This window comes from Lissotriton helveticus, chromosome 12, assembly GCF_964261635.1.
Source record: "Lissotriton helveticus chromosome 12, aLisHel1.1, whole genome shotgun sequence".
In the NCBI taxonomy this organism is placed as follows: Eukaryota; Metazoa; Chordata; class Amphibia; order Caudata; family Salamandridae; genus Lissotriton; species Lissotriton helveticus.
The window spans coordinates 725,291,654-725,312,837 of NC_136073.1; the positions used below are offsets into that span (position 1 = coordinate 725,291,654).

The following is a 21,184-nucleotide window of genomic DNA, read 5'->3' on the forward strand; positions in this document are numbered from 1 at the left end:
CCAGAGGAGCTTCTCCGACAGCGTGGCACCGTGTCCGCGCCGGCCAGGATGGGCAACGGCAGCTCGGCGGAGGTCTGCTGCGTCGCACGGGTGGGTAAGACGCAGGGGGCGCATCTCCCTCGGGGCGAGGAGGCCATGGTTTGGGGAGTGCGGTGGGAGGGGTTCAACTTCCATCCCTAGGATGGGGTTGGGAGGCTGTTCTGTAGTGTAGGACGTCTAATATCGTGTTTTACAAAGCTTTTCTGTCTTAAGCACTGTCAATCGACATTACTAGTACCCCATCTTTATCGCACTCGCCGACTCTGAAAGGATGAAAGGCAGAGCTCGCCTCGCCTGGATTTAAATCACTGCTACAGTCAGCGCGAGCCTTGTGCAGTCATCTTTTGGAATATGATCATCCCTGCTGTGCGTTAATGTGCATCACTTTACTGCCCTGCAGCTAGATAGAAGTGCACTTCTCAATGCATTCCTTTATTTATATAGCGTGAGTGCATGTGTGCTGCACAGAGTAATGAGCAACCATTAAAGAGAGTACCTTCAGACAACGTGCGGTGCTCGTTTGCCCCGCCCCCTTCCCACGCATCGGCATGCCTCAAGGCGCCTCCAGGTGAAGCAGGATAAATTAAGCTTTCACAGACCGGTTTTGTACGCTCTGCTCATACATTTTAATACCCCTTACCTGCAGAGGTTTGTTTTTGTAGGGGTGGGAAGATCTATAGGGGTGCAGGGGGCTTCCATCAAACAAAATACATTCGGCTCTTGGGGGGGGGGGGTGTAATTGCTTTGTATATAAAATGTTTGATTTGAATGAGTCATAGTATGCACGTTTAGGGTGTAGTTTAAGATACCCAGAGGTACCATTTATACGAATGGTTACTGGATGCCTGATCCTATACCCAAGCAACCGTCATCTGCTACCTTAGGCCAATCCGTTGTCTAGGTGGATGACTACAGCTCCCAGAATGCACCAGGCCGACAAATGACGCCGTGGGCTGGGTTCTTGGTGTTCCGAGTGGCATTTCTTCCTTGAAACGAGCAGACCCTTGCTCCCAAGGAAGTAGTTTGTGCTTTCAATGGGCAGGCACAGAATTGCCTTCTTTACAAATATCTCGTTTTTCTCCACACTGTTCATAATACCTCACTAAAGGCGTTTCCAAAACGCTGTAAATGTCAGCTGTTACTTGCACCCAAATAAGTGATACTTAATTTACAGATCTAAGATTGAGAAAGGGCGAATCTCCCTTGTAGAGTGTATGCGGAATTGACAAACGTTAAAAAAAATGGCGGGGGAGAGCAGTGTATTAAATAAAACATTGAGTTGGGGAAGTTGTCTTTCTGTATGTGTGTGTCTATGCTTCTTCTTTTGGTAGGGCTGGCTTATTTACCGGTCTTTACAATTGTTTCTGTGATTTCTGGAGCTGCTCACGGTGCAGGGATGCTGCACCCGGACTGCCCTGGTGCTCTGCAGCATGCAGCACCCCTGGACTCGTCCCTGTGACCTCACCAAGCGCTGTGTGTGTTTGGCTATAGCTCAAGAACTTTAGGAGGTGGAAGATCATTGGCCTAGTTAGTAAAACCCGGATAAGAGCATTTGCAGCTTCCGGTTTTAAAGCCCAGCTTTGGGCAAATATTCTACTTTTGATCCTGAGCAATTTCTCGCCCCTCCAGCTACATTCTGCGAAATATGGTCCTCCCAGGATGACGCTTTAAAGACCTCGAATGTGGGTAATAACGTTTAGTTTGGTGCTCCATTTCCCTTCCAAAGGCGTGAGCTACTGGCTAAGTGTCCCTCTGCATGTTGCGCCTTTTTGCCCATTCATCTCCTTCCTCGCGCCGCATCCCACCTGCTGACAGGGCGCTGATGGCCTACCTAATGCTCGAGTGACCTAGTTTCTAGTTTAGCATTGTCAAAAAATTATGGATTGCTTAAACAGTTCGCGCACAGGAAGAAAAAGACTGCAAATCCAAGAATGCTTTGAGATTTAAACGTGTGCCCATGTTTCTCGTTTAAATCTTTCTCTTGGCAGTGGTTTACCTGAAAGCTCTGATGACATGCACTTGAATTCAATAAAGTGAGGGTGTATGTGGCGCTCGAGCAGCAGGGAGAAGACAGTCCGCAAGACAAGGGCATTAGTGATGAGCATTACAGAACAAGTGCGTTTTGAGAAGGGACCTGAAACGTGCGTAGGGAGAGGCATTTGCGAGAGATTAAGCTAATGGCAATGTAAATGACAATGCCATTTATTTCTGTTTTCAAAACCAACACATAAATACAAAATTTGTCATTTACAATGCCAATAGCTCTAACTTTTCCAAAGGCGAAACCATTGCATTGTAAATGCTTGTTTATTCTTTCCAGTCCCTGCAAGCTGAAGAGAAGCGATACTTTCCTCGCCTCGCTCCTCTTTCATAACTTTTGTAAATAAGCGAGGAAGCAGGCATCTAATAGCGCCGTATGACAGGATGACGTATGGGCGCACAACCAATGAAATTGCATCATTTTTTCATGCCTACCGGGAGAGTTATTTTCGCGGGCAGTTAGGTAAATATCGCGCCCGTCGCGCTTGCCAGCTGATTTCGCGTTTTTTTCATGAATCGCGAAATTGCGAAATGCTGGAGGGTCTGGAGAGTGGGGCTTCCAGGGAATCTCTCCTGCAGCCTGGTCGCTCCCATAGAATGCATAAACCCAGTTAAATATTGAAGCTTAAGACACCCAGATGATGGACGGAATGCAGAGTAAATTAAACATTCAACCCCAGTCAAGAGAGCTGGGTTAACTCCATCGTTCTTTTGAACACCATGCCATAGACCAGCCATATGCATCAGTCTTGACCCTGTGCCTCATGGGAGCAGTCCAGCCTGAACTGCCAAGCCAGGTGCTCACTGGACCAGAAACAAGCATTTGGCGACCGGTTTCGGGGCATCACCCCTCATCAGCCAGGCTAGCTTGAATCCAGTGGCACAGTGAGTCCGGGACCCACGTCTGGGCATACCCGGCGCGCTTGGGGCGAGAAAGCAAAAGAGACACAGATGATGGACAGAATGCAGGGCAAATCACACATTTAGCCCCAGTCACAAGATCTGAGTTAAATCCATTGTTCTTTTGCTCATCATACCACCCCAGAGTAGACCCAGCCATATGCAAATCAGTCTTGACTCTGTTCCCCATTGAGCAGTCCAGCCCAAACTGCCAAGGCAGGTCCTCCTGCTTGTGTGATTAGGAAATCGATTCTTCAGTTTGACAGTTATTGTTACCTGTCTAATGTGTACCTAACATAGCGGGTGCCTTCATAGGAAGCAGGCGAAATATGAATTCATAGCTGTAAAAGATGTTTTATCCATTTATGAGAGTAGCCTGAAAATGAACATAATGTAGGGAAAAAAATCCTGGTGGTGCAATTTTAATTTTAATTTCTAGATCAAATACCAGTGTTGAGCAGTGTTCATCATCTCTTAGATGCGCAGCGAACGCGTGCAGCGGGCGCGCCGATTGCGCGCCAAAGGCAAGCCCGTCTGCGCCCGTCCGCGCCTGGACCACGCCCAGCGCCAGGACCCCGAAACCGACGCAAGACCAGACTGCACTACGACGCCAGCACCCTCCACGCACTCAACGCCGGACGGGATCACTCCTGCTACCGTGCCACCCCGAAGCACACCCAGGGGCCTTTCGCCTGCCGGAACTGCAGCTTCACCAGCATCCGGCCCGCCAAACCATCAACCTGGGAACCCGACCACCTCCGATGCATCCTCCTCAACACCCGCTCCGCTCGCAAGCACGCCATGGAACCCTGGGACCTCCTAGACTCAACCACCCCGGACGTTGCCTTCCTGACGGAAACCTGGCTGAACGCCACCTCGGCACCAGACATCGCGACAGCCTTCCCGGAGGGCTACAAGATCTCCCGCAGAGACCGCACCAACGGAGTGGGAGGAGGAATCGCCATTATCCACAAAGACACCCTCAGAGTCTCGACCAACTCCGACGACACCCTCACCACCGCCGAGCACATGCACTTCCAGATCCACACCGACCCCAACACCACCCTCAGAGGAACACTTGTCTACAGACCACCCGGACCACGAACACAGTTTAGCGACGCCATTGCCGACCTTATCAGCACCCACGCCCTCGCCTCCACGGACTACATCCTCCTCGGGGACCGGAACTACCACCTCGAGAACAACAACGACCCCAACTCCACCGCCCTGATCGACAACCTCGCCAACCTCGGACTCAAACAGCTTGTGACGACACTCACCCATGCCGCCGGACACACACTGGACCCCATCTTCTCCGTACGTCCCTACATCTCCTTCACACACACCACTGAACCCCACTGGACTGACCATAGATGCGTCCACTTCACCTTCAGGAAACACACCACCGCACCCGACAGTTGCCGCGCCGCTGCTGGGGCAAAATCACCGAGGACCAACTGACCACCACCCTCGCCCTGAGACCACCCGCCGACCCCCACCGACCCCAACACCGCCGCCACCAACCTCAAACAGTGGATCAACGACTGCGCCGACACCCTCGCCCCACTCAAGACCTCCACAACCAATCACACCAACAAGAAAGCAGCATGGTTCACCGAAGACCTCCGGACCTCCAAGCTCACCCGTCGGAAGCTGGAGAAGAAATGGCTCCGCGACCGCACACCAGACAGCTACAAAGCCCACAAGAACACCACCCGCAGACACCACCAACTCATCAGGACCGCCAAGAGGACCGCCTTTAAGGACCGCCTAGACAACAAAGCACACAACTCCAAAGAGCTCTTCAGCATCGTGAAAGAACTCTCCAACCCCAGCTCTAACACCAACGACATCCCACCTTCACAAGACCTGTGCGACTCACTGGCCACCTTTTTTCACCGCAAGATCACAGACATCCACGACAGCTTCAACACCCACACCCCCACACCTACCACCGAGACCAACACCCCTGCGACTTCCATCCGCACCAGTCTCCTGACCACCTGGTCCAACATCAGCGACGAAGACACCATCAAGACCATGAACTCCATCCACTCCGGATCCCCTTCAGACCCTTGCCCCCACCACGTCTTCAACAAAGTCAGCACAGCCATCGCACCCCAACTCCGGAAAACAATCAACGCCTCCTTCGAGACAGCAACCTCCCCGGAAAGCTGGAAGCACGCCGAGATCAACGCCTTACGGAAGAAACCCAAGGCGGACCCCAAGGACCTCAAGAACTTCCGGCCCATCTCACTGCTCCCCTTCCCAGCGAAAGTCACGGAGAAGATTGTCAACAGACAGCTGACCCGCTACCTCGAAGACAACAACATCCTGGACCCATCCCAGTCCGGATTCCGCAGCAACCACAGCACCGAGACCGCCCTCATCGCCGCCACCGATGACATCAGGATCCTGATGGACAAAGGAGAAACAGCCGCCCTTATCCTTCTGGACCTATCAGCAGCCTTCGACGTGGTCTGCCACCGCACCCTAACAGCACGCCTCCATGACGCCGGAATCCAAGAGAAGGCCCTGGCCTGGACCACCTCCTTCCTCTCCGGCAGAACCCAGAGCGTCCGCCTCCCACCCTTCTGCTCCAAGACCACCGAGATCATCTGCGGCGTCCCACAGAGATCCTCCCTCAGCCCGACACTGTTCAATATATACATGGCACCACTCGCCCGCGTCGCACGACAACATAACCTCAACATCATCTCCAACGCTGACGACACCCAGCTGATCATATCCCTCACCGAAGACCCCCACACCGCCAAAGCCAACCTCCACAGAGGAATGAGGGCCGTCACCGAATGGATGAAGCACAACCGACTGAAGTTGAACTCAGACAAGACGGAGGTCCTCATCCTCGTCTCCACCCCCTCACCCTGGGACGACTCCTGGTGGCCTACATCGCTGGGAACAGCCCCAGAACCCACCGCCACACACGCAACTTAGGGATCATCCTCGACTCCGCCCTCTCCATGACCAAGCAAGTCAATTCAGTCTCCTCGTCCTGCTTCAACACCCTCCGAATGCTCAGCAGAATCTTCAAATGGATCCCCTCCGACACGAGAAAGACCGTCACCCACGCCCTCGTCACCAGCAGACTGGACTACGGGAACGCCCTCTACGCAGGAATAACAACCAAGCTACTGAGACGGCTCCACCGCATCCAGAACGAAGCAGCTCGACTGATCATCGACGTCCCACGACGCAGCCACATCACCCCCCCACCTGAGAGACCTGCACTGGCTCCGTCGACAAGAGGATCACTTTCAAGCTCCTCATCCACACACACAAGGCCTTCCACAACACCGGACCAGCATACCTCAACGACCGACTCAGCTTCTACACCCCCACCCGCAGCCTCCGCTCGGCCAGCCTCACCCTCGCCACAGTTCCTCGCATCCGAAAAACCACCACCGGCTGCAGATCCTTCTCCTACCTCGCCGCCAAGACCTGGAACACTCTCCCTACCGACCTACGACAGACCCAAGACCTACTCTCCTTCAGAAGACTCCTCAAGACCTGGCTCTTCGAACAGTAGCAGCCCCCCCCCCCCCCATCCTAGCGCCTTGAGACCCTCACGGGTATGTAGCGCGCTATACAAATGCTGTTGTATTGTATTGTATTGTATTAGACGAGTGCTGTCACTGGGCGGCACTAAAACCACTAACTGGACAGGGACAATTCTGAATTAGTGTAGTAGTGTGGCTCACTGGTTAGAGGCGGCAGACCCGAGAGCAGAGGACGGCCCGGGACCAGGGTTCGATTCCCGGCGCGGCAGGTTTCTGGACCAGGGTCAGCGGACTCGATAATTCTCTCGCCTCGGTGCCCACTCTGATCAGCGTTCACACTCGGCAACTCTGGGCATTAGCTTGCCTCATCTTCACTAACGGCCCCACCAGACCGCCGGGGATGCCTGGTCTCACCCTGGAGATACCCATTAAGGGACCATCTCTCAGGGAAGCCAGGAAGGGTTTCGCAGCGGTCGAAGCGCCTTGGGACCCTACGGGTAAGTAGTGCGCTATATAAATGCCTATACATACATACATACAATTACGCTTTCTGCTTCATCTGGAGCCGGGTGACATTGAGTGGGTTGCTGTGGTCCCACTGGGTTATGGTACAGCTACGCTGGGAAGAACCTATTGGACTGTATTTTACAAAGGGCCCCAGGCACACAATTGGCGTTTGTGCCCTCACTTTTCGTCCTCCGGGCTTATTGATATTACAGAAGGGACCTCAGATGCTTGTGCGACCCTGTCTGTAATATGGATGGCACTAGCTCAAAATGTATGTTTTATTACAGCATTAAATTATTACAAGTTTAATGGCTTGGCTTGCACACAGCATTTGGCAGTAAGTTCCAGCTATTAGCTCGGCCACAGATCCGTGTGGATTGAGTGCCACGAGTCCCCCAGTGATAGGAGCTGAGTGTTTTGCTGTTGCCCCAACCGCGCTGCAATGCGATTTCCACTCTGCCTCCCCAGATCCAGTGTTTATGTACCTGCTCTTTGTATGTCATTCTACAAACTGTGTGATCTCTACAGGGTCTAAAAACTTTCCATGGACCAAATGAAAATATGTTTCAGGAGCGCTTTAATAGGGTTGTATGTTAAAAACTGCAATAATGACGCAGAGAGGAGTGTAATTGTGGAAGTTAGAGAAAATGTCATAGAGTTCATTTAGAAGTTTCCTTAAATATCTGTATTGCATTGTTGAACCGGTCAATAGTTTATCTTTGTTAGGTCTGTTGGATTAACAAAGTTCATGGGTGCAAGGGTGACTTTGTCCTTTGGCCCTGCATGTCCCTGACTCCCATGAGCCTTTACAGAAAAAATTCCCTGGTTGTTCCTGCCCTGTGACTACAACAGATTTTGAATTGGTTGTTATGGAATGGCCTCCTCAGACTGATAGTGCTGTGGCTAGAGCAATAGTAGAGTTTTTCACCTTGTGAACTTTTTATTATGTCCACACCTTATGGAGTGGATTATAACAGTGCAGACTCAATTCACAAAGCTGTTTTGGCCCACAACACTTTTTTTTTTTTTGTAATATTTTTATTGAAATTTTTGTAGACACAATATATATATAAAAACAAACACTTATAGTATTTCTTGCGCATAGAACCCCGCGACAGTACATTGCCTAGCGTAGTTAGGTGAGTGTCCAATGCGTCGTTCTATTTCATTGGGCGGTTATTACAAGTCCTCCTTTGTTGATCCTACTTGTATACATGACGGTGGACTGACTGAATACCACATCTGTGCACAGTCACGCTGCATTAAACTGCCCAAAAGAGGCTGCAAGTGGACCATCAAGGGGTGGTCCAAGTTTTCCCCTACTCTCCCAACCCTGAAAAAGTCTGGGGTTTGCTTCAGCAAAAAGCTGGAGTACATGCCTTTGAAAGGTGGGAAGGGGAACACAACACCCACCAAATTTTGTGGGAATTTGGAGTATAAAAAATAACCAAGCATTGGTGTCACCAATAAGTCTGGCTTTAACTCGTTGCATGCTGATAACGGAAGCGCTCCGTCATCAGCTGCGGTGGCGCTGTGCTGATGACGGAGCGGTTCCGTCATGGCCCGCCCGACGCGCCTGCGCGGCGCGGATTCTGCGCCTGCGCGGCACGGATTCCGCGCCTGCGCTGGGCATTCTATTGAGCAGGCGGGGCCATGACGGAACCGCTCCGTCATCAGCACAGCTCAACCGCGGCTGTTGACGGAGCGGTTCCGTCACCAGCATGCGGCCGCCGCGCGGCCGCCCCGCCCCCTTAGCACTGTGGCGGAATAGCCGCCGCAGTGAAGGTTGTAATGTGCCTCCTATTAAAACACTAGAGCTCAACATCTTTGTTTTCATGTGTTGCATGCATAAATTCTGTTTATCTAAACAATACCTATCCCAATATTGGAGAAAGAAGTAGCTCTTTGTATAGAATGCACACAGGGGGTGAAAAAGTAAATGCGGCAAACAGAGGTATGTTTGAGTGTACTTTGTAGATGCAAAGTAGACTTCCATTCATTGCATCCGAAGCACTTCATGGAAGGCATAGCCTCGACCAACAGACGGTAGAGCGAGGCGAGAGGAACACTCCTCCGCCTGGAGTCAAGGCCCACTATGTACGCTTAAAGAATTGGTAACAATACTTATTCTGAAAACGACACTATCCAGCCAAACCTAAAAGTGTAGAACTGCAGCGCGGGGCTGTATTTCCCGATAGGTAATTGTACCTTGCACACAGACACACACTGGGGAAATAGCAGCTTGTGCGCATAACTGCCTCACGCGTGGGATTATAGGCGTACCGCTGGTGAGGCTGGATTTCAGGAAAGCTGTACGTCTGCGCAAAGTTCACTGTTTCAGGAGGGGGTTAGGAGCCATTCCCAAGTGCCACGAGGCGATCTGACGCACAGTCTCCGCTATATGAAGCATATGTTACCTGCTGAACGTGTACACTTCCAAGAGGTGCAGAGTAGCCATACCACTGGCTCGAAAAAGTGCTATAAATCTATATGAAATTAACCAGAATGTACACTATAATGTATTCTCTGTATTCGGCCTCAGTAACTAGAAAGATCTCCCAACTTGCTCACAGTGTGACAAAGGTTTGTATAGGGTACTCAGTCAAAGGTTTGTATAGGGTACTCAGTCAAAGGTTTGTATAGGGTACTCAGTCAAAGGTTTGTATAGGGTACTCAGTCAAAGGTTTGTATAGGATACTCAGTCAAAGGTTTGTATAGGGTACTCAGTCACCTGGGGAAACGCCCTGAACTCCGGTGAGTCACGCAGGCCTGAGTGCCCCCTAAGTACAGGAGTATGCAGAGGGCTACGACAGATGAGGCATCACGGCAGTTGCTCAACTTCTTCTTTGGAAACGAGTTGCAGCAGGGCGGGTGTGACACAGCGGCCCAAGACTTGAGTTTCTGAAAAGAATAGACATTTTTTTGGTTTGTTCTTTTGCCCAAACCCACTCAGGGCAGAGTCAGAAATTGTTCTTGCAGAGTTATTCAGTAACAGGAAGTGTCCAGGCTACTTCCCTTTTCGGAAAAGAAACAACCCTGACTGCACCCCAGCCTCGGTCACCTCGCCTTGACCCACTTAAAGAAACCTAGCACATGTTTAACCCTTTCTTGGCCTAGCGGCAACCAGTTGATTTGGGGAGAAACCTGAGCAGTCACACAAGGGTGGATCTCTGTGGGTGGTTGCTCCTGTCCTACTTCTTTACTTTCCACTTTGATTTTCGTGCTGGGTTTAACGCACAATCTAATCACTGGATGCATGTTTATTTCCATTCTTCAGAACATTTTGATGTTTCTCATTAGGAGCTGTTTATATGTGGTCAGTGGTGGTACAGAAATGGGTGGCACAGGACTCTGCAAAGAACTGTTATGCGCCACCGACTGTTGTTGGTGGCCTCAACTGAGGGAGGAGTGTCTTAATGAGTGTTTTTGGGCACATCATGGCATGAGTCTTATTTCAAGTGTCCGTCTTGCAGCCCCAATGAATGCACTTGGACCGCCCCAGCCAGTTTCCTTGTGCATTTGTTGTTCACTCAATGCTTCAAGATGGTCGTGTTTGGTTATTGATGTTCGCCCAGTGCGTACTTTGTGCAGGTGCTTGGCACCGGCACTCATTTAGGGCACCTGATCTTACTTATCATCTTCAGGCTTTGACTCAGAGCAGGAGGGCAAATTGATAAAGGTAGAGGAGTAAAGAGAACATGCAGCAGTACATAAAGAGACAGGAAATTTAGGGTGATGCAATAAAGGAGTGAGGTGGAATCGGAAATAGTAATGCCTTGTATTTAGCAACCCCAGGTTAGAAAGCTCTAGCAGCAGACTCCAGAAAAACAATAGCCCTTGAACATTTGCCCTCATTACGATGACATTCAGTCGCACCGCCTGCCGCCATCGTATCGGGCAGGTGACTATCCGACAATGAGTCGACGGTCCCACCCGGCCTATTATGACCAGGTGGTTGGAAAGTGCTTTTTTTACTGCGGCCCAGGAAAAGTGCTGCAGCACAAGCCACAGTAGAAAAAGGCACTTTGTGCACATCCATGCACCGTGTGATGTCTAGCACATGGTACATAGAGGTGCAAGGGGACCTGCATGTGCCCCCAGGGCCACTTAGCATGTGGCCCAAGGGGGCCCTGCTTGGGGCCCACAATCCCTTTTCACCCTGCCATGAAAAGGCAGTCGAAAAGGGACATCCTAATCCCTACAGCAGGCCCTGCCTCCATTGTAGGCATAGGAGTCCGACCGCTCTCCTGACAAGATCTTGGATCCTGCCGGAGGTGGCAGTCCGACCCCCGACCGCTCTGGTCCAACCAGCAGCATCGAAATGCGGCAGTCGACCATTGGCTTAAATGTCGGGTAGATCACTACCGACGGCCTGTCGGTGGTTGTTCACCCACCATCATAATTAGAGCCTTCATTGATAAGCACTAGAATTCACGCTGCTGCCATCCAAGGCCTAGACCTAATACTCCTTGGGCACTCTAGTGTCACATGCAGTACGCCTTTAATCAGCTCCTTCCTGTTCGTGAGTTCACCGATGCACAGCCCTTCCGGGCACATCATTTACACAAAACAGACTTGGCTCTTTTTAACTCCTTAGAAATCAAAGGGGTCTTTTGGAATATCTGGGATACAGATTGGGTGATTTCTGGATAAATGAAAAAATGAGATGATGTAACGCGGATGACGGAGGGCCTACGGCCAGTATAAAACAGAGCGGTCTTTGTACTCGCTTACATCACGGTTTGAAGATGTGCTTGTCAGGCTGGTTAGAGGCTCTGGCAGGAAGAGCAGTTGTGTTTTTTCCGCTATAATGATTGTATGCTTAAGGGTATTCATCAGTCTATAGGTTCCTAGCGTTTTAGGGGCAATGAGTGTCAAGATCACGTACAAACAGATGACATGACCTCCAATATTAGAGGCATATTTTGGGCAACAAAGTAGAAATGTTAAAACATCTTTTACTTAAAGGTTTGATTTGGAAGAATTTCCAAGATGAGATGGGGTTGTAAACATGTAACCCAGGTCATAACATTGGTTGTCTCGGATCTTATCAGCAGATTGAGGGACTTGTGACATTTTTAACCCTGTCATACTTTATTTTAACTCTGCAGATTCTCATTGTGACTTCTTTTGAATATTGTCGCATGTACCAATTAGCTACGTTCAATTTAAGAGCCTAAAATGTGATTGACCTCTACAGGTGGGTCTTTAGAAATCGAACCCTTGAAAAAGGTCAAGTATTGGAAAGGCTGAAACATGTGTTGGCTGAATTTTGGAAACAAATTGCAATGAACCACTTCCAAACCGAAAAATTGGAATAAAACTTTGTTGGTAGTTTTTTTATCTTGTTTGTAGTGAAGCTGTGGCTTTTAATAAATGCGACACAGAAAGCATGGCTAATTTGTGGCACGAATTGCGACTGCCCCTGCTAAAGCTGGATAACCATGACTCATTAGAGGAGGTGCATGCACTCGAGAGCACTCTTGCAGGCAAGTGCCAGGGGCTTGGGTACCTGTAGTGCAGCGAGTTATATAGCAATTGGGCCTGGGAATTGAGTGAGTGACTTCACTCCAGTTATAACTGTCTTTTATTGCGCAGTCAAGCGCAGTCGGCCTATTTTTCATGGTTGCATTAGGGAACATGGCACCCTTGCTACAGCACTGGACACAGTTCAGTTCTAAACCCAAGTGATGTAGATAAAGTGGTACCCGGGGGTATCTTTGAAGGGGAGGGTTCAAATCTTTAATTGTGCAGTAAATTAAAACCATTGCAAAAAGTAAAACAAAAGGATGTCGCCGACAGATTAGCGGCAATTCATCCAAGCATTTGTTACAACCATAAACGAAATGGGAACTAAAATATTAAAATGCATGACATCAGTGGGAAAAATGTTACACAGCTGAAGGCTAAAATACATACAACAGCAAATTCAGAACGCCAAGCCGAAAGCAGATTGCTTTCGTCTGTGTAATCCTTCCTGTAAAAAATAATCTGAAACAGAACCTATCAAGGCTAATGCAGGGGATGGGTTCATACCAATGGGCAAGTGACTCCAGCGGCGGGTAGAGCTGGGCATTCGGGATTCAACACGTTTGTCTCATGAGGTTCAAGCCGCTTGTTGCGACTCTGTGTGAGGGGTGTCCCGGCGGTGTCTGGAGCAAGAACTTTTGAACATCCACCACTCCTAATAAAAATGTTTGTAGTTATATTTTGGCCGACATATTTGTCAAGGAGATTCTGAAGGACACGTGGAAGAGAGGTGTTTTAGATCCACACCTAAACATCATAATTAAGGCTCGCTTTACCCTTTTTACTCATTTTTACAGATAAATCCAGACAGAAAAACATGTATTGTATTGTTGCCATTTATTTTCAATGTGGATAAAAACGAAAATTGGGTTGCTTTTTGAGTGATTCTAAATACCGTCTGCCATGACTGCCAGGCCAATACCTGTGTGGATGGATATTTAGAGGGTTAAAAAAGAAAGACTTTTTAGTAACGAGGCTTAAACAGTAGTAGCTATGCACAAGGATGATACTGAAATGTGCATATTTTCATTTAAGAACATTGATTTATCTTCTGCGTGTGTTCATATCACTGAAACCTTGCAGGCATGCAAGCATAGCAACCACAAGGAGATGTTAGACGGAGCACTGAAACTTTTCAGACACTCACCTCAGTCGCAGATCTGGGTTGAATACATCATCATTCTTTAGCTCACTTTGCCACCTCCGTTTAGACCCAGCTATATGACTGCTTCTTTATCGTTCAATAAATGAGGAAATATGCTAATTTCAGCTTCATTTCTTTCACAAAACCCAAAATAAATATGGATAAAATGAGCAAAATTTGAATATGGATAAATAGGAGAGAGGTCGTGGCCTTACGGCCAGAGCTGCCCACTTTGGGGAACCAGGTTCGAGCTTTGGCGTTGGCTCAGCTTCCTGTGATTCTGAGTAAATCGCTTAATCTCCCCGTGCCCATCAAGAAATTAATGTGTCCATGTTTAACGTAACTGGTGCTCATGTAAAGCGCTCCAATACCTTCGGGTCGAGTTCGCGATATATAAATCTTTAAAAAAAAATACAGCTGTAAATGTCAAAAAAATACATACCTTAAAACCAGGCCTCCTCCTCATAATATACATTCTTTCCACATATGCCACTCTATAAATTCTTTCTACCAACCAATCACAACCAGGGGCGTAGCTTGCTTGTTCTTCAAAAGCGCTTCGGTCTGTATCAGGAGCATGCAGCGCTACACAAATGCTACAGCACTCTACAGCTCGCAGGCTCTTGGCTGGGTAATCTGGGTGAAGGACTGATGAAATACCAGTATTTGTAAAGCGCACAGCTACCTCCGAAGTGGTGTCCCCGCGCTGAGGGCCCTCGGGAAGATTAAGCGAGCTATTGCCCGGAGTCACATGGTGCTGGCCTAACCTTCCGCAAGTGCTGGGGATCGAACCCTGAACCCAATAGTCCAGAGTCAGGCACCCTGGCCGCTGCGCCACACCTCTACCAGGGTGAACATCTTTCCCTCGCCTTGCTGAGCGTTGTAATGGGCCTTGACTTCGCTCCTGCCTGTGAGGTTTGGGTTTCTGTCTAAGGCCGCACACCTGCGCAGACCAGCTGATCTCGAACAGGCAGCCGTCCTCCAGCCCTCTCCCGGTCCAGCGTACCCATCGGTGACCTCTGGACTCGGCATGGAACCGTGCACATCCCATAATACTGCCTACAGTATCACTGTGTGTCCGATGCACGGGCCTCCGGCTCCCGGAAGCGAGTCGCTCGCCGCGGCTCATCAGCAGCTTGCCTTTATTTGCGCGTGAAAACACCTTCTCACGAACTCGCGGGATGAAAATAAACAGAGATTGTGTTTCAGAAGCGCGAAGAGTTATTCACCGTCTCGAAGGTGGGAAACACGCAGCACGAGACTGCTCGCCCACCCTGAACTCAGCTTCGATAGGATCGGAACAGCTGCTCCTTTTCGATTTGTTACTCACTGGTGTAATGCTCTCCTGCCAGAGTGTGACGGGGCTGGCATGTGCCCAGGGCACAGATGTGCCGGCTGGCTTCCTCACATCATGCAGTGGAATTCTTCTCACACTAGCTCATGGCAACAGTTTTGCAACCTTCCCAGGCTTGGTGAATCCACCCCGGAAATCCATCTTTGAACTTAAACCTCTGCTGTCTGTGGTAAGCTAGCATGGTCTATGCATGGACGCCATGGGTCGTACAAGTGAACCTCTGCTGTCTGTGGTAAGCTACCGTAGTGTATTAATGGACGCCATGGGTCGTACAAGTGAACCTCTGCTGTCTGTGGTAAGCTACCGTAGTGTATTAATGGACGCCATGGGTCCTACAAGTGAACCTCTGCTGTCTGTGGTAAGCTAGCGTGGTGTATGCATGGACGCCATGGGTCGTACAAGTGAACCTCTGCTGTCTGTGGTAAGCTAGCGTGGTGTATGCATGGACGCCATGGGTCGTACAAGTGAACCTCTGCTGTCTGTGGTAAGCTAGCGTGGTGTATGCATGGACGCCATGGGTCGTACAAGTGAACCTCTGCTGTCTGTGGTAGGCTACCGTAGTGTATTAATGGACGCCATGGGTCGTACAAGTGAACCTCTGCTGTCTGTGGTAAGCTACCGTAGTGTATTAATGGACGCCATGGGTCCTACAAGTGAACCTCTGCTGTCTGTCTTAAGCTAGCGTGGTGTATGCATGGACGCCATGGGTCGTACAAGTGAACCTCTGCTGTCTGTGGTAAGCTACCGTAGTGTATTAATGGACGCCATGGGTCGTACAAGTGAACCTCTGCTGTCTGTTGTAAGCTTGCGCGGCGTATGCATGGACGCCATGGGTCGTACAAGTGAACCTCTGCTGCCTGTGGTAGGCTAGCGTGGTGTATGCATGGACGCCATGGGTTGTACAAGTGAACCTCTGCTGTCTGTGGTAAGCTAGCGTGGTGTCTGCATGCACGCCATGGGTCGTACAAGTGAACCTCTCTGCTTTCCGTGGTAAGCTAGTGTAGTGTATGCATGGACGCCATGGGTCGTACAAGTGAACCTCTGCTGTCTGTGGTAAGCTAGCGTGGTGTCTGCATGCACGCCATGGGTCGTACAAGTGAACCTCTCTGCTTTCCGTGGTAAGCTAGCGTGGTGTATGCATGGACGCCATGGATTGTACAAGTGAACCTCTGCTGTCTGTGGTAAGCTTGTGTGGCGTATGCATGGATGCCATGGGTCGTACAATTAAACCTCTGCTGTCTGTGGTGAGCTAGCAAGGTGTATGCATGGACGCCATGGGTCGTACAAGTGAACCTCTGCTCTCTGTGGTAAGCTAGCGAGGTGTATGCATGGACGCCATGGGTCATACAAGTGAACCTCTGCTGTCTGTGGTAAGCTAGCGTAGTGTATGCATGGACGCCATGGGTCGTACAAGTGAACCTCTGCTGTCTGTGGTGAGCTAGCGAGGTGTATGCATGGACGCTATGGGTCGTGCAAGTAAACCTCTTCTGTCTGCGGTAAGCTAGCATGGTCTATGCATGGACACGATGGGTTGCACAAGTGAACCTCTGCTGTCTGTGTAAGCTAGTGTGGTGTATACATGGATGTCATGGGTCGTGCAAGTAAACCTCTTCTGTCTGCGGTAAGCTAGCATGGTCTATGCATGGACGCCATGCGTCGTACAAGTAAACCTCTGCTGTCTGTGGTAAGCTGTACAAAAGGGGGTGGTGATGGACGGAGCATCTGAACCAATCAAACACTCAGACCCAGTCAACAGATCTGGGTTTAATCCATCACCGTTCTTTAGCCCACTCTGCCACCCCAGTTCAGACATGGCCATATGCAAATCAGTCTGACCCTGTGCCTCATGGGAACAGTCCAGCCCGAACTGCCAAGCCATGCCTTCCCTGGACCGGAAACAAGTTTCCGAGGACCGGTTTCTGGCATTTCAGCCGTCTTCAGCCCACTTGCTTGAATCCAGTGGCAAAGTGAGCAAGAAACTAACGTCTGAGCATACCCTGCCAACTTATGGCGAACAAAGTGGTACAAAAGGGGGTGGTGATGGACGGAGCATCTGAACCAATCAAACACTCACACCCAGTCAACAGATCTGGGTTTAATCCATCACCGTTCTTTAGCCCACTCTGCCACCCCAGTTCAGACATGGCCATATGCAAATCAGTCTGACCCTGTGCCTCATGGGAACAGTCCAGCCCGAACTGCCAAGCCATGCCTTCCCTGGACCGGAAACAAGCTTCCGAGGACCGGTTTCTGGCATTTCAGCCGTCTTCAGCCCGGCTTGCTTGAATCCAGTGGCAAAGTGAGCAAGGGACTCATGTCTGAGCATACCCTGCCAACTTATGGCGAACAAAGTAGTACAAGAGGGGGTGGTGATGGACGGAGCATCTGAACCAATCAAACACTCACACCCAGTCAACAGATCTGGGTTTAATCCATCACCGTTCTTTAGCCCACTCTGCCACCCCAGTTCAGACATGGCCATATGCAAATCAGTCTGACCCTGTGCCTCATTGGAACAGTCCAGCCCGAACTGCCAAGCCATGCCTTCCCTGGACCGGAAACAAGCTTCCGAGGACCGTTTTCTGGCATTTTAGCCGTCTTCAGCCCGGCTTGCTTGAATATAGTGGCAAAGTGAGCAAGGGACTCACGTATGCTCAGACGTGAGTCCCGTGTTCTCCACACCACTGGAGTCAAGCTATTCTGGCTGAAGACAGCTGATAGCCAGAAACCAGTCCTAGGATGCTTGATTCCGGTCCAGGGAAGACATGGCGTGGCAGTTCGGGCTGGACTGTTCCCATGAGGCACAGGGTCAAGGCTGATTTGCATTGGTTGGAGGCGAAACATAACATTTCTCAACTTCGATTCACCATTCTGGAAGTGATCAGAACACAGCAAGACACAGACATTCATAAAAAAAGACTCAGAGCAGAATACTTTTGGATTCGTAAGATGTGCAGCTTACAGCCACAAGGACTAAATGATAGGATCGAATTATCTTGTTTTCTTTAATCATGAACTGAGACTGTTGTTTCCGCTAACTTCATCCCAATCCAAAATGGCCGACATTTTTGATGTTATCGTTGTATTCAATGTAAACAATAGATTCATTTTATGTGTGGTATGTGAGACTAGATTCATAATACTGTAAATGGTTGTGCTTAGATTATCTCCATCTTCATTTGTGTTGTTACACACATTTTTTCGCACAGTTTTGATTTCGCCATTTAATAATATTTTTTTAATATTCAACATTACTTATCACGTTCTGTAACATGAGTGTCCACATAGCATTCACAATTTTACTCAGTAATCTATTTTGGATTAACAATACAAGTTGCGACCTCGTGACGGGCTTAGAACCCAATCAGCGCTCTGATTTAAAGCTATTACACGCGGTAAACAGCTAACGTGTTTACGATTGGATGAACTACGAGGTTCGCGCTGACTTTCACTTCCGTGAGTACGAACTATGTTGTTACAACTACAGACTATGATTTTTCCAGTTTTGTTTACGCTAGGCGCATGTACAATAGATTTATAAGTTCAATGCACAACTCAGGAAGAGTAGTCTTCATAATAGTGTCTTAATTTCCGCATTGTTTTTTTACATTACTCACCATTGAATCGTGTTGTTAATTGAACCCACAGCGATTGTCTCTATAATGTCGAGATTTTTTTGGCCATTTGGTTCAGTATTTACTTGGTAGGTTTGTTAATATTTATGTACACAAAGGTAACATCTTTTGATGTTTGTTAACTTGAGCACATTCAAAAAATTGAAAGGGTGGCTTAAAATGTCCTTGTTTTTTCCTCATACAGACCCCCGAAGAAGGGTCTTTGACCCGAAATGCATCGGGTTTATGTGAAGTGATAAATGGATTTAATTATGAAGTTTATATTATGCATGAATAAATAAACGTCATTTACAGAAGAAGAACATTTGACAAAATGGATGAATTTTTTCATAAATGATTTAAAAAGAGAAACTTGTGAAAGACCTAGTCAGGTCTGAGTTGAAGAGTGCACACGACCATTCAAAGGTGGGGAGTCTCCACCTTTTCTAGAAAGCAATTTTGACAATAGTGTTCCTAGACAAAACACTTTGGAAGGAGTGCACTACAATAACAATTGAAATACAGTATCAAACTCAGTAATAACAAGAGTGCACCAACGGATCTAATACAGTAAATACCAACTCAGTCAGAAAGCAAGGGCGGAGAGTACAGGGATAAACTCTGCATGCCAACCTGATGTGACACCAGGTGTGCTCCAGGTGACATCAGGTATACTAAACACGCTGGCTTTTACCTCTGATGACATGTAAGTACTCACATGTAGGTTGTGGTGTTTTCAAGTCTGACCAAGGTTGAAGCACCTTTTGCATATTCTGAGCCCACTAAGGTCAATGTAAGAAATGACTTTGATTGTACTATCGGGAGCAGGTTCGAATGTTCTGGCCCATTTCAACAGATATACCTTACAAAAGCAAGCGTATTTTATTTTTTGCACAAAGCACGTTCTCAGATTATACCCTCGGACACATTCTCATTTCTCACGTTGACTGTGGCACTCAGAAGGGTGCCCTGTACACAACTCCACTGTACTTGGGAAACACTAGCGCGTTGCCCGTATTATTCAGTGTTAACCCCCTGATTGATTGATTGAACCCTAATTGTTGCTCCGTTGTCTCAGATGGCCTTGTCTCTGCCCATACATCTCAGGCTGTAGATGTTTGGGGTCATTTGTCTTGTCAGTGTCCCTTCCCGCCGCATGGCCTCCTTCCATATCTTCTGCCAGGTGCGGAAATGTCCATGTGTGTGGTACTTGTGGGAGGTGCGTGTTACAATAATGTTGCCTTAAGACTGGTGATTCCGTCTGGCTTTTTTGCTGCATCGTCTGTGACTCCGCACTGTAAGTTAAATTAAGTCTTCGAGATGAGGCAGAGGTGATTGGAGCGTCGATCCACCTGTGCAGGTGACCAGTATGATGGCTGGTCACCAGAGGTGGCTCCCCAACGCTCTTAGTCCTGTACGTTTCATTGAAGCTATCGGTGCTGCCTTCATCTCTCTCCGCGAATCACGAATGTCCTCTCATCATCGCCCACAGCATCCTCCGTTGGAGCTCAGCCTTGAGGGTCAACTATGACATGGTTCTCCAGGAGCGGGGTTTTGATGTCACTAGTGTGTTCCCTCTTCACCTGGTGTTGATACTGAAGGCTTCCTCTTTAGTTCACCTGTTCCCCTGGTCGGTGCACCCACCACCTCCTTGTGCAAGTCTCCATCGAGCTACCCTCGCTGCCAACTCATCGGGTGGAAATGACCCGCCCCTGCTCAGCACTGAAGTCTCTCCTCTCAGTAAATTTCAGCGAAGGATGACTTTGATGTCAGTGTCACCGCCTCTTTCACAGAGTACTGCTGTGTGCCATGGACATATATTGTAGCATTATTGGTTTCTGCAAAGGTTACTGCTCGAGGACGCAGGTTCACACACAGACACAGTAATTTGGCTGTATTTGCTTTCCAGGCTTTAGGTTAGACATACATTTGACTTCAGTACTCTCACACAATGTTAAGCGCATCATAAAAGGCCTCGTTCATTTACTGTCAAAGAAAAGTTGTGGTGATTTCGTTCAGGAGGAGATATAAGAAGCAAGCGTTCCTGATTCATGTAAAAACCTGTGAGGACATTTTGTGAGATGAGGGGTGGGTCCTGGGAAGAAATGTGTCCCCCTGGAATACTCAGCTTGGTTGCTCAGATAAGTGCTATTTGGCCCCCCTTCTGGTGAAAGTGCCCTCTATCGAGGATACTTGAAGGATTTATTTTGTGATTGCTGCTGAAGGTTCCTGGTGCAAAAGGCTCAAGAACCAGGAGGGTTGAAGCAAACTTTGTATCTGAAACAGGATAGCTTCGTAACAAGATTGTGCAGGTGGAAGATAGATCGAATAGTTCCTTGACAGCCCCATGTTGTGGTGATAAACATTCATTCACTGATCCTTGAGGGGTCCGATTGCTGCAAGATGTTATCAGTGTGTTAATCCTGGTCTGTGCCTTCAGCAGTGAGCCTTGGACAGCACTCGCCACCAATGCTAAATTACATTGTTCCAGCCCTTTTTAGAAAATAATTGGTTTTTTTATTTTTTTAACTTTCCC

At 48.8% G+C, this 21,184-nt stretch overlaps 1 protein-coding gene across 8 annotated transcripts in view; it reads left to right on the forward strand.

Moving 5' to 3' along the window:
• The window catches only part of ARHGEF2 (Rho/Rac guanine nucleotide exchange factor 2), an 876,584-nt gene that overhangs the window by 695,258 nt on the left and 160,142 nt on the right, over positions 1–21,184 (forward strand). The window contains exon 1 of one of the 8 annotated variants that reach the window (XM_078668339.1): positions 14,786–15,203. The exons of the other annotated variants lie outside the window; for them this stretch is intronic. Coding sequence (XP_078524465.1) covers positions 14,862–15,203 — 342 coding nt within the window. The 5' untranslated portion in view covers positions 14,786–14,861. Of the gene's footprint in view, positions 1–14,785; positions 15,204–21,184 lie in introns of those variants that run through there. 8 annotated transcript variants of the gene reach the window in all.